This window comes from Megascapheus bottae, chromosome 2 (genome assembly GCF_031878675.1).
Source record: "Megascapheus bottae isolate mThoBot1 chromosome 2, mThoBot2.hap1, whole genome shotgun sequence".
Taxonomy (NCBI): domain Eukaryota; kingdom Metazoa; phylum Chordata; class Mammalia; order Rodentia; family Geomyidae; genus Megascapheus; species Megascapheus bottae.
Genome location: NC_143510.1, coordinates 60987361 through 61002269, shown reverse-complemented (window position 1 = coordinate 61002269; position 14909 = coordinate 60987361). Strand labels below are relative to the sequence as shown.

Here is a 14909-nt window from a genome sequence, read left to right as displayed (position 1 = left end):
TGATATAGTTTATAGTTTGAGTATCCTCTAGGGCTTCACTATATCAAAAGGAGCAAGAAAGTAGAAGCTTATCCTCACATTGAGAGGTGGGGCCTTTGGAAAGCAACCAGTATTAGTCATTAGGGTAGATCCTCTTTGATTGAATCCTAAAGGCTTTATACAACAGAGGGACAGTGACATGCACATTTCCCGTATCTTGCCATGCTGTAGGGACTCTGGGAGGAAAAAGATTACCACTGGATTTAACTATTTGAGTTTGTACCTCCACAGAAGCTCTGTATAAAGTTAACCTGCCTAGGTTATTTTACTACATTAATAAAAGAGCTAACAAACTGACCTATTGATACTTTGGAGAAAGTTATCAATCAAAACATTTTGAAATTCAGTAATAGCCTGTTTGATCAAGATGCATTATATGCATAAATCAACATATTGGATGGAAACCTCTTGTGCAATTAATTATGAAGCTTAAGTAGTATTTGCCAAAAGAATAATTGCATTAAAAAAGACTGTAAAAAATCTTTTGGAAATTTGTTTTACATACCGTTCCTGCAGTATCCAAAATTTCGAGCATACACTGCTGTGCATCTACTTCAACTTGCTGAGAAAAAAGTTAAAAAAAAGTATGTATACAAAACTATCTTAAATGGACATAAAAGCTTATACTGAGACACATGCCAATTTTTTTTTCATTAAAGAATTAACACCGATTTTTACATCATATTTGAAATGACGTATTTAACAAACAAGTGATACACACCAATTTTAAACCAGTATTAAGCAATATTTTAAAATGGAAGAAAAAAAACCCAACTAAGCCATAGGGTTTGAAGACCCCTAAATTCTAGTAAATGCAAAACATTGTGTTCTGTCAAGATCCAGTTTCACTATGATAGGGGCTGGGATGTAGCTCAGTGTCAAAGTGCTTGCCTAGCAAGTGCAACGTCCTGGGTTCGATCCCCAGTACTCCCCCCAAAAAAGGCAAAAAAAAAAAAAGTGAAGACAACCAGTTTCACTATGAATAACTCAGGACTAATTATAGAGAAGAAATGATCCTAACACAACTCAAATAAAACCATCAGTAAATTCAATAAAGTAGCATTAATTCTATCAACTAACTTTCATATATTACTTTGAATATGCCTTCATTTCTTTAGATAACTATATTCCCTCACCATATCATAATAAGAAAACTGGTGGCAAAGAAAAAGCCACAATTAGCCAGGCACCGTGGCTCACGACTATAATCCTAGCTATTCAGAAGGCTGAGGATCGCGGTTCAAAGCCAGCCTGGGCACTAAAGACCATGAGACTCTTATCTCCAATTAACCACTAGAAAACCAGAAGACGGGCTGTGTGGCTCAAGGGGTAGGGCAGTAGCCTTGAGCTGAAGAGCTCAGAGAGAGCACCCAGGCCCAGAGTTCAAGTGCTTTGGCTGACAACAAAAAAAGAAAAGAGAAGAAAATAAAGAGCCTCAACTACAAAACAGATTAGGTATCCTGGTTATGTTTATTTACATACTATTTTCTAGGAAAGCAAAGTTACAGCAAGGGTGCAGGGAGGAGTTTCAGTTTTCTGTACATAAAGGAAGAATGAAAACAGTATTTGCACAACAGTGGGAACTAGGCTGGCTACTAAATAAAGATAGGAGCCAACTCTCACACTACTAAATTAAAAATGTCTGCACACTATTTCAATCCTATGGTATGAAAGTGGGCAAAACTGACACTCAAGAAAGTAAAAGCTGGGAAGGTTAGAAAGACTAATTCTTTACAACTATCTCAAGGAAAAAGCTAGGGAGCTTGTGAGCAATCGATATTTCTAGGAAGTGAAGTAGATGAGAATAAACTTAAAAAGAGTTCTGGGAGGGCTGGGAATTTGGCCTAGTGGTAGAGTGCTTGCTTAGCATGCACGAAGACCCGGGTTCAATTCCTCAGTACCACATATATAGAAAAAAGCCAGAAATGGTGCTGAGGCTCAAGTGGTAGAGCTCTAGCTTTGAAAAAGTCCAAGGACAGTGCTCAGGCCCTGAGCTCAAGCCCAGGACTGGCAAAAAAAAAAAAAAAAAAAAAAAGAGTTCTGGGAGTATGTATGTATGTATGAGTCTTTATGATTCTTAAAATTGATAAAAATGGGGGCTGGAAGTTTAGTCTAGTGGTAGACTGTTTTGCCTATCATGCACAAAGACCTGGGTTCGATTCCTCGGTACCATATACATAGAAAAAAGCCAGAAATGGTGCTGTGGCTCAGGTGGTAGAGCTCTAGCCTTGAGAAAGCTCAAGGACAGTGCCCAGGCCCTGAGTTCAAGGCCCATGCCTGGAAATAGATTTTTTTTGATAAAAATATAATGTGAGGATATAGTCAATTATGAACTTTTTCTACTAATTTAACTACCTTTTCATTCTACTTTATATGGAAGGTTCAATGACTATGAAAATAAAAGCAAGTATTACATTTATATTAAAATCAAAATGCTTATTAACATATACCTTTCTATAAGAATCTTCTATTGTAGGATCATATTTTTCAACAAAAATTCCTTGAACAAACTGTACAGTCTGAAAAAAATTAACATATCATTCATTATTCTTCTAAAGAAAAGAACATATCTAAAGCTGTAAACTTTAATCTACAGTTGACCCTCATATATCAACAAACGAAGGCTGAAAAATACTGGGGGAAGGTGAAGCAGTTTAACAAACCAGAATGCATTTGTACTTATTATGTAGACTTTCTTGTCAATATTATTAACTGAATAATCATAAAGGGTTTATACTGTATTAGGCATTATAATTTTATGTAATATACATATATACAAATAGTCAGCATCTTTTAATTATTCTAGATACAAATGGAAAGACTCACAATATTATACACTTTCCAAAATGAATTTTCCTAATTCTCCTCCCATTCCCCAACCCTCACTACACCAAGTTGTTTCTTCATGCTTGCTATGTTATTTCTTAATCCTGAAAATATAGGCATTAGTTAGTATGCCAGCTCACATTCCTGCCTGCCTCTGAAAAGACACATGCTTAATCCCTTGTGTCCAAACTATATCTGCCATACTTAAATACTATCCACCCATATCTAGAAGTCTACTACAATTATAAAAAAATTATATTGCTTCTGAAGTTAATATGGGATTTTACCTTAACAAATAAAGTCAAATAATCAGAACTTAAAATTCAACAGAAAAAAAGAGTATCTATAAATGTAAAGCTTAGGTTGAGCAAGAATGACTTACCAAAGCAGATTTTCCAACACCTCCTGAGCCAAGAACAACCAGCTTATACTCACGCATGATGCAAACTTGTCAGAACCTAGTACCTTGTTAGAGAGAAAAAAAGAATATTAGTAAAGCCTCAGGATTTAAGTGCTTCTATTGATAAATAGATTTAAGGCCAGAAGATTTATTTAAAGAGATTACTAGACTATATTAATATGGAACATTCTATAAAAAGAATTATTGTAGAATTATAGATATGGCTTTTAGTCTAATTTCATCTGGATTAAATGTTAAGGAAAAATAAAGCTGAATAAAATCAAAATGTATTATACTGATTTGCAAGATACAAGAACAGAAAACACAAATATGCCCCCCATCATCTGGAACCACCAATGATAAGTAGCGGAGTACAGAGATAAACCCAATGAACAAACACATACACAAAAGTCCCTATCGATACTAGTGCACTAGGAAAGGTAACTGGGACATACACAAAAGTCCCTATCGCTACTAGTGCACTAGGAAAGGTAACTGGGACAGGATGGGACTGCATCAAATCAGCCAACCCTGGTGGCATATGTCTATAATCCTAGGAAGGACTCAGGAGGATCCCAAGTTGAAGGATATAATAATGAGACTCTGTCTCAAAAAAACAAAAAAAACAAACCCAAGAGCGAGGACTCAATATCTGCATACCCAATGCTATGGACATGGTATTGGAAATATAAACACAACTACATAGACATAAAAACCTATGACATAATGTTTTATTTCATAAATTAATATGTATCTATGATATACAAACCCTTAGCTTAATTTTGATTATGTTCTAAAAACTAAGTGCCAGTGATTGTATACAGAGATTCCCTTCTTGAACACTTGTTAAACATGTCATTTGAAATATGATGTAAAAATCAATGTTAATAAATTCTTTAATAAAAAAACAAAGGAGGATATTCTTGGGAGACTATCACAAAGGTTCAATAATTATGTGCATATGATCATATAATAAATGCAGCTGTGATACTCACTAGACACGATGTACAGAAACTGAACTTATATGACTGACTTACAATAATTAAATTTAATGATTTCCATAACTCTCAGGAAGCAGCAGGACAGAAGACCAAGAAACTTAAATAATCTAGTTTATTTTAAAAATTGAACTTTAGGAAATAAGAACCTATTTATGAAATAAACGATTTTAAAGTCTTTAAGAGTGGACTGGTTAGTTCTTTCATTATTTTGTACAAGACCAAATCCAATCTCAGTTTCTGAGGATTTGCTTTTACCCACTGGCTGGCACTCTGAACTGAGCCATGCCTCCAACCCCAAAGAGGAAGATTTGTAACAGAAAATCCAATGGCTTAGGACTGGGAGCATAGCCTACTGGTAAGAATGCTTGGCTAGCATGCACAAAACCCTGGGTTTGATTCCTTGGAACCACCTACCAAGAAAAAGCCAGGAGTGCTGTGGCTCAACTGACAGAGTGCTAGTCTTGAGCCAAAAGTGTCCAATGACAATGCCCAGACCCTGAGGTTCAAGCCCCAGGGCTGGCAAAAAAAAAAAAAAAAATCAATCCAATGGCTTATATAAAAGGACCCCCCGCCATTATTCATTCATTTATTTATTTTTTGGTAAATGGGCTCAGACTTTTTTTTTTTTTTAAAGGTAACTTAGAAAACTGACAATGGCTGAGACTTTCAGAGAAGCTTATAAAGAAAATATTGTAGGGGGGGAAAGAAAACCCAGAACCAAGGGTCATTGTTTTCTAAGAAATGGAAGTCTATACATGAGGACACTTGTACAAACTGCCAAGAAAACAGGAAGAATGTTTCATAAGAAACAGAAGTGTAAAGAGAAAACAAAAAAATCTGTCCAATACTGCTCCAGAGAAACACGAAACACCCAATTCCTCATCCATGCGTGGAACTGAGGCTGTAATGTGTAACCACAGATATGCACCAAAACTCTAAAATAAAACAGGACTGGTTCATCATCATTTAATGTTGAATATATTAAATATAAAAGTAAACATTTGTGGGCCTGAATTTAGCCCTCAGGCTTAATAGGAAGGTGCTACTTATCATCTGAGGTACATTTGTTGTGGTTATCTTTTCAAGGTGCTGGCTTTTGACGTGTCTTTCTATTTATGCTTCCTACTTGACTAGGATCACAGATCTGCCCCAACATGCCTGGCTTGTTTGTTGAGGGGGGGGGGGTGTCTCGCTATCTTTTTTGGTGGGGCTGACCTCAAATTACAATTCACCACATCCTCAGCAGTTGGGATTTCAAGTAAGTGTACTACCATGTCAAATCAGGAATTACATCTTTAAATGTCATGATTGAGACTTTTCTCCATTTGCTCCATTTGTTCATGAATGAATGTTACTTGTTGCTAAGAATCAAGTTCGTTCATATTACGGCATCTATCAGTAAGTAATCTGTTCCTTTTCTTTTTTCTTTTTTTTGCCAGTCCTGGGCTTGAGCTCAGGGCCTGAGCACTGTCCTTGGACTTTCTCAAGGCTAGAGCTCTACCACTAGAGCCTCAGCACCACTTCCAGCTTTTTTCTATGTATGTGGTACTGAGGAATCGAACCCGGGTCTTCATGCATGCTAGGCAAGCACTTTAACCACTAGGCCAAACTCCCGGCCCCAATCTGTTCCTTTTCTTATTATTAATTAAAAATTACTACTTCAGGGGCTGGGAGTTTGGCCTAGTGGTAAAGTGATTGCCTAGCATGCACGAAGACCCAGGTTCAATTCCTCAGTACCACATACATAGAAAAAGCTGGAAGTGGTGCTGTGACTCAAGTGATAGACCTCTAGCCTTGAAAAAGCCCAAGTACAGTGCTCAGGCCCTGAGTTCAAGCCCCAGGACTGGCAAAAAAAAAAAAAGAATTACTACTTCAGGGATTCTGCATATAGCATTTTTTCCTACTCATTTACATTTGAAGTTTTCAATTTGACAATATTAAAATTGTGTTTATGAATGTGTTTTGATTTTAGCAACCATACCTATAAGATACTTTACGACTGTAACACAGTGGGTAACTGTGGTTGACAACAACTGTATTTCAAAACTGCCAGTACTCTGAATGTTTACAACACACACTCATGAAAAGATAAACACCTGAGGTGACAGATACACCTACAACCAGATCTGATCATTATACTGTATACATATACTAAATGCCACATTGTGCCCTAAGAATAAGTCAAAATTGTTTTCAGAGTTTTACCACATACCACAAGTTGACCTAAAACTCACGATCTTTCCACCTTAGCTTCCCAAATGCACGTACCAACATGCCCAATGCTAGGTATGTAACCCAGGGTTTCCTCAATGATAGGTAGTACCCTACCACCAAACTAACATTGTTAGCCCTAAAACATCTCAAATTATTTAAAACTGTAAAATACAGTATGTACATAATATTCACTGCAACCCTAAAAATGCTGCATTTGACTTCCCACCCTTGTTTTTGTGGTGCTGGGAGACTGATCTGTGCCTCACACATGCTACATGGTGCTCTATCATATATCTGGCTCCAATAAGTAAGTTTCTAACAAAGAACACTTACAAGTGGGTACAAACAAGTCAATCAGTCTTTTGCCCTAATTTTTTTTTTTTTTTTTTTGCCAGTCCTGGGCTTGAGCTCAGGGCCTGAGGATTGTGCTTGGATTTTTCTCAAGGCCAGAGCTCTACCACTTGAGCCTCAGCACCACTTCTGGTTTTTTCTAAGTATGTGGTACCAAGGAATTGAACCCTAGTCTTCGTGCATGCTAGGCAAGCACTCTACCACTAGGCCAAACTCCCGGCCCCCTAATTTTTTTTTTTTTAATTTTATTGTCAGGATAATGTACAGAGGGGTAAGTTACATTTGTCAGGTAGTAGTGCATTACTTCTTGCACATTGACACCTTTTTTCATGTTCCCCCACCCTCTCCCAATCATCTTGCTTTTTCAAATAAACAAATGAACACACACACACACACACACACACACACACACACACACGCACACACGCACACACACACACAAATATACCAGGTAACAAAGTCAGATACAGGAATAACATGAGATTAACCATAAGTTGCCAACATCTTTCTATCTAATACTGATAAAAACCAAGGGAACTTTAAGTAAGGCCTGTCATTTGCTTAGGGATTTGTCAGGATTTGGAATAAAGGCACTTGTTTGTGAACTTCAAGAATGCCTTCCTGTTCAAGTGTTGGCTTGGGTTGAAAATGAACACTTTGATCTGGCTCAGGCCTGTAATCCTAGTTACTCAGGAGGCTGAGACCTGAGGATCATGGTTCAAAGCCAGTCTAGGCACTAAAGTCCATGAGAGTCTTATCTCCAGAAGTGGGGTTGTGGCTCAAGGGGTAGGGCTGTAGCCTTGAGCTGAAGAGCTCAGGGACAGTGCCAGGCCCAGAGTTCAATGCCTCCCCTCGCCCCTCCAAAGAACACAATGGGGTGGGAGTGTGGCCTAGTGGTAGAATGCATGCCTAGCATGCATGAAGCCTGGGTTTGATTCCTTGGTACCACATGCACAGAAAAAGCTGCAAGTGGTCTTGGTATTGTGGATCTCAAGTGGTAAGAGTGCTAGCCTTAAGAAAGTTCAAAGACCAAGTCCTGAGTTTAAGCCCCATGATTGCCAAACAAAACAAAACAAACAAACAACAAACAAAACACTTTTAAACTTGCGCAATTTTAAGATTCAGAGAGCTATATCAGATTTTCAAATGGATGTGATAACTATTATTTGACACATTGGAACTCATTGTTCTCTTTCCTACAACACAGAATAATGGTAAAAACCATTCAGAATCTCACTTTCCTTATAGGTAATACGAAGACACTAATACCTATACAATTACTGAATTACAGGTCAAATTACCTAGTATATTTACATATAGTTGGCTGACTTATTCATTGCTATTATCTCCAAAACTAAAACAATCTCTGTAACATAGTATGCACAAAATGAGGGAAAAGAAATGTAACTTAAGTTACTGGCACATGGTAATAAGTCAATGAAAGGTGACTCACTACTTACTACTGTACTCTTAGCATGATTCATATTGTTTCTCCAGAAATGGAAGATTATACATGAAGTAAATAAATTTTCTAGTGAAAACATTAAAAATTCCACTATTAGAAACAAAGGCCATATAATGATTGTTGTCTTTAATGTACTGTTATCTCTCATCTCTTTTGCTGTCCTTTGGTTATCTCATATTGTTACAGTATTTCACCTGGTTATCAGTATATAGTATATATGTATATAGTATATATGCGTATTTGGTTATTTGAAGTCGGATAGAGAAGGGAGGAAACCAAGATTAGGAGCGGGGGTGGGGGGAGAGAAATGGGGACCAAGACATGAGAAAGGGTATCAATGTATGTGAAGTAATGCACCTTCTATCTGGTGAATGTAACCCTTCTATTAATTACAATAAAAATATATGAAAAAAATTCCACTATTAAAACTGAATACTACTGCCAGCATGGTGGCTCATGCCTGTAATCCTAGCTACTCAGGAGGCTGAGATCTGAGGATCAAGGTTCAAAGCCATCCTGGGCACTTGAGCACTGTCCTTGGATTTTTCTCAAGGCTAGAACTTTAACTCTACCACTTGAGCCTCAGCACCACTTCTGGCATTTTCCTTGAGTTCAAGGCCCAAGACTGGCCAAAAAAAAAAAAAAAAAAGTTAGAAGAGAAAAAAACTGAATATTTGAATGCATAAATATTTCTATTTATCTTTGAAAAAATTTTGGAGGTGAGAACAGCTAAGATTCATACAGCAGTTAAGAGGGTCAATCTCCAACAGAAAAAAGGGGGGAGGTGGAATAATGTAATTTTAGCATTGTGTTATTCATTCACTTTTATCACAGGAAAACAGAAAGAATTTTTTACATGCGTAAAGCATAGAAGCAATTAGACTTTTATGTCACTTAGACTTAAAAGATCTGAGTTACTTTCTGTATCACTGGTATCACTGTTACCAATGTGATCAATGAAGTACTGACTCAAGCTTACCTTGCTATTTTTTCTTGCAAAACACTTTGGTGTCAACAAAACTCACTGATTTTGTTATTGAGATATTGTACAACTTTCTCAACTTACTTGACAGAATGTAGCTTTGTTTGTACTAGTTCTCCTTAACTTATGAAAGTAATTTGCTTAATTTAGTCACCACTGAGTGCTGGGTGTCTCATGTCTGTAATCATACTCAGGCAGCTGAGATTAGACGGTTATCATAAAGTCTGTGAAGCTCTATCTCCAAAACAATGGGCAAAAAGTGAAGATGGAGGGCAGGGAGCATGGCCTAGTGGTAGAGTACTTGCCTAGCATGCACAGAGCACTGGGTCCTATTCTTCATTACTACAAACACAGAAAAAAGCAGCAAGTGGTGTTGTGGCTTAAGGTGGTAGAGTACCAGCCTTGAGAAAGCTCAAGAACAGTGCCCAGGCTGAGGTCAAGCCCCACGACACAGGAGAAGAAAAAGAAAAAAAAAAGTGAGGATGGAGGTCTGGTTCAAATGGTTAAAAGAGCCAGCCAAGCAAGAAGTCAAGAAATCTTGAGACCTTGCATTCAAGTCATGGGATCACCAAATTAATATAATAAAATGATAGATGCTATAATGATTTTGAGGAAACAAAAAAATCCTAGAGAATTATGAGCCCAAAAAACTAAAAACTCAACAATTTTTTTTCAGAAATGGGGTGGGGAGGTCCGTCATGGTACTTAAACTCAGGACCTGGGCACTGTCCCTGAGCTTCTTTGCTCAAGGCTAGTACTCTTACCACTTGAGCCACAGCACTACTTTTGGCCTTTTCTGTTTATGTGGTAACTTAGGACCTGAACCAAGGGTTTCAGGCATGTTAGGCAAGCACTCTAACACTAAGGCACATTCTTAGACCCTGCACAATGTTTTATTCTAAATATGTTTACTATATGAAAGTATATACCCAAAAGCAAATAACGGATTCAATTGTCCACTATTCTGGATTATCTATAGCATTCTTCATTAACAAGACACAGTTGTAACTTGTTGATGTGAATTCCAAATAAGTTACAAGAACAATTCTGAAAATCATTGAGGAAATTTTAAAAAAGCCTATCAGAATGATAGATTTATATAATAATAACCCCCTCCCCACAAACTCTTGGTTGACTTTACTTGGTCTCAACATATACTGAGGTCAAATTTTATTTCAAAAACAGATACTTCCTAAAGGAAAAATCTAATAAATTACACCTTCCAAAGCTATATCAATAAACACATTCTGGATGCTAACTACATATTTAGTATTAGGCAGTAAAACCCAAGTAATGAACAAAAGATCCTGCTCTCAGAATTTATAATCTAGAAAGAAAAGTCAGAATCAATATAAAATAATGTCAAGATGTGGTTAGCAGTATGGAAAAAAGTGAAACAAGCTGAAGCAGATAAAAAAGGTGGGAATGGCTTTACACTAACTAGGTGGTTATAAAGGACTTTTGTTAAGGTGAAAATACACAGGGTCCTCTTAACTACCATTAAACCCTGTTTTCAACAAAAGGCTGCCTATAATTAAAAATCATCTTTGGTGGAGTAAACAAGAGAATTAACATGTGGCTGAACTTAAGATCTGGATGTGGGCATAAGACAATTATCCAGGATTCACTAGCAGACTCATGGCTTTGATTTTCTACAAACAGGAACATAAATGGGATTATTGGAGGAATGTAAATGCAGTTGGTATTATTAGGCACTGTTTTTCAGTATATGGAAAATGCCCTTCAGTAATTTCTAGTTTGAACTCTTTACAGATACTCATATCCTCTGCAACCTACCCCTGTCTCCAAATATGTGTGTGTGTGTATAAAATGGATAGGGTATTCCTGACAGCATACAGTTAGGATATAATTCTTTGGGGGGTAGTATCAGTGAAATGTCTCCACAGTATACTTGCATAATTAAGACAGTATTAATCATTATCTTTCTGTAAGGATGCACTGAATATTTTAAGACTGGATCATATTTCATCTTGTACTGTTTCTAAATAAGGTTATACAAAGTGACATTATCATGGAATGTAAGAGGCTTGGCTCTATTAAAAGAATAGTGTATGTTGCTGTAACTTGAAGCAAATGACTTAATCCTCAATTTCCTGGTTCCTTGTCTATAAAACAAGGGAAGAAGTGATGGGAGAAATACTGAACACTCAGACGTTTTATACCAGCCAAGCAAGCATGTAAATTCCTGAAGCAGAAGATGTATTGGGGAATAGTGTCAACGATGGTCAACCACAGAATGAATACGAAGATAAAGACCTTTGAATTCTAAAAATTGTTCATTTGTAACAAGATTTGGACTCTGCCAAGTTCTTAACTTTTGTAATAGCTAATCCCTAATACCCACTTCAATTGTAAAATATAATTGCCTACATACGTATACTAGATCCCTAAAAAAGGAATCTTAATGTTCTATTTATTTTCAATTACTGTAAAAAAGTATAAAAATTCAGCTTTGGCAATAAAATTTAATGATAATCTAAATAACTATTATTTCCTTAACTTCATAATGGTGGGTTGAGATTATGGAGGTTTACAATCATCTTTTAAATACAAAACAGATTTTAAAAAGCTGAAACAGCATGAGACAATGTACCCATCCACATGTTGCCTACAACTGGGAAATGCATGAACCTTATAAGGCATTTAATCACAGAAAGATGCAAAGAACACCTACCTTTTCCTCTTCTTTCTGGCATGCTACACTTAAAGATGCAGTGAAATCTTTTCTTCCAACTAATACAGCACAGGCATTAGGTCCTGTCTCAAAAAAAATACCCTCCTCTTCAACTGACATCTCAAATGAAAAGATTGTGTAAGAGATTACATATAATGGATGGGTATTAAGCACACCAAATACATAAAAAATATGGACTAGGGCCAGGAATTTGGCCTAGTGGTTGCTTGGCATGCACAAAGACCCAGATTTGATTCCTTGTTACTACACACATAGAAAAAGCTAGAAGTGGTGCTGTGACTTAAGTGGTAGAGCTCTAGACTTGAGAAGGCAGTGCTCAAACCCTGAGCTCAAGCCCAGGACTGGCAAAAAAAAAAAAAGACAAGGGTAGCAACAGTCACCAGGCTGTACTATAAGAACATTGAAGTGAATGAAAAGGATTATTTTTTCAAGACTTTTCATTATATCTAAATAAAATGCAGATCAAGGGGCCAGGAGTTTGGCCTAGTGGTAGAGTGCTTGCCTGGCATGCAGTAAAACCCAGGTTCGATTCCTAGGTACCACATACACAGAAAAAAGCTGGAAGTGGTGCTGTGGTTCTAATGGTAGAGCACTAGCCTTGAGAAAGCCCAAGAATAGTATTCAGGCCCTAAGTTCAAGCCTCAGGACTGGCAAAAAAGTGCAAATCAAAAAGAATTGCTTTGAATCTAAAATTTTGAAAGGCAAATACACTTTCACCTTAATAAGACTTACCTATGTTTAAATGAGACAAAAATAACCCAAATGACATTTTCAGACACTTCTTAAAAAAGCAAGATAAAATGATCATTATAAATAGACTATTGGCCTGTTTGGAAGACAAAATTCAGTTTTTCCTAAAATGTAAAAGTAATCACTGGAATCAGGTGTTGATGGCTCAGGAGTAGATAGGAGGATCATGATTTTTAACTCAGTCCAATCAGAAAAGCCTGAGACTCTTACTTCTAATTAATCAGCAAAAACATCTAAGTGGTTCAGATGTGAAACCCAAATGGAGCTTGAGGCGCTGTCTTTACACCCTAGTACTGGCACACAAAAAGGAAAGAAAGCACTGTATCATCTTTTGCAGTTCAACTGGTAACATAAAATAAAGAAATTAGAGTAACTATAACTGCCAGTCTATGTACTTTATAGAAGGTATTTGGTTACTTTAATGCCACTGTTTTTACTTGTGAAGTGTGGATGATAACAAACCCATCATGAGGGGAGGAGAAGGAGGATGAAAAGATTAAATAAGAATACTCATGGGACAGGGAGTTTGGCCTAGTGGTAGAATGCTTGCCTAGCACATACAAAAACCCAGGTTTGATTCCTCAGTACACACAGAAAAGGCCAGAGGTGGCTTAAGTGTGGTAGGGCTTGACAAAACCCAAAGACACTGCTCAGGCCCTGAGCTCATGCCCCAGGACTGGCAAAAAAACAAAACAAAACAAAACGAAAAACCACCCTCATTACTGATAAAACAACAACAACAACAACAAACCCAACAAAACCTTAGTCATTATCAACAAACAGATAAACAATGGACCTTATTTACTCTGACAACCACTATGTGGTAAAGAAATGTTTAATGAATAAAAGACTAAAGCCCATGCAATCCTGTACTATCAGCACTCAGAAGGCTAGACAAGAGGACCATAGGCATACAGTCAGCCTGCGCCACCTACGAGTCTCAAAATCAAACACCCCTCCCCTCCCAAATAAATAATAAAGGTTGGTAATTCATATCCAGCAGAAGAACTATTTTGATTCCAACTGAAGATGAACAACACAGATCTTGGCATTAAAAAACAAAATCTTGGGGCCAGGAGTTTGGCCTAGGGGTAGAGTGCTTGCCTAGCATGCACAAAGACCAGGGTTTGAGTCCTTGGTACCACATACATAGGAGGGGGGGAAAAAAAGCCAGAAGTGGTGCTGAGGCTCAAGTGGTAGAGCTCTAGCCCAGGACTGGCAAAACAAAACAAACAACAACAACAAAAAAACCTGCTTGGGCTGGGAGATTGGTCTAGTGGTAAAGAGCTTGCCTACCATGCATGAATATCCAGGTTCAATTCCTCAGTACCACATACATAGAAAAAGCCAGAAGTGGTGCTGTGTATCAAGTGGTAGAGCACTAGCTGTGAGAAAGCCTAAGGACAGTGCTTGGCAAAAAACAAAAAAGCAATAAAGCAACAAAAATAGGACAAAATCTTGAGGTTGAGGGATTTATCTTAGTGAAAGAACACTTGCCTGGCTAGTGTAGAACTTGAGTTTGGTCTTCAACTCTGAAGAATTTTCTTGCTTGTGTCCTTCAGGTATTACAAGTTCAGGAGAAAATAAAATGCCTTGGGAGCAACAGTGTTAGAACCAACAACTCTTGTGTTATAGGACATCTGCTCTTAGCATCACATTTATTTCTTAAAGTCTTAATAGTAAATATACAAAGTAGGCTAAAAAATCTTTGCTGCACACTTGTGACCCATGCCTGTAATCCTAGTTGCTCAGGAGGCTGAGATGTGAGGATTGAGGTTTGCAGCCAGACCAGGCAGGAAAGGCTTTGAGAATTTTATCTCCAATTAACCACCAGAAAGCCAGAAGTGCCACTGTGGCTCAGGAAGGAGCTCAGGGACAGTACTTAGGATCAGGACTAACAAAACAAAATAAAATATAGGTTCAACATTACCCTACTGGTTTTACCAAAACCTTGCACAAACAGGTCATATTTGCAAACAGATCTATTTGCAAGGATCTGGTAAAAGTCGTCAAGGCCTCAGGAAGTATTAACGAGCAACAACATTGGACAAATTGAAGAGAAACTTAGCACTGATGAGAAAAACAAAGTACTTTTAACTCATAAAAGGAGTTCTAACAGTAGATGGATAAATAATGTATCCAAGGAATATTAAGCATTATGAGCT

The 14909-nt window shown here is 37.3% G+C and overlaps 1 protein-coding gene across 2 annotated transcripts in view; it reads right to left on the bottom strand.

Moving 5' to 3' along the window:
- The window catches only part of Rap1b (RAP1B, member of RAS oncogene family), a 32611-nt gene that overhangs the window by 7310 nt on the left and 10392 nt on the right, over window positions 1-14909 (bottom strand). For both annotated transcript variants that reach the window (XM_090328157.1, XM_090328166.1), the window contains exons 2-4: window positions 3248-3330; window positions 2490-2558; window positions 545-601 (exon numbers count right to left, since the gene is read on the bottom strand). In XM_090328157.1, coding sequence (XP_090184283.1) covers window positions 545-601; window positions 2490-2558; window positions 3248-3304 — 183 coding nt within the window. In that variant the 5' untranslated portion in view covers window positions 3305-3330. The remainder of the gene's footprint in view (window positions 1-544; window positions 602-2489; window positions 2559-3247; window positions 3331-14909) is intronic.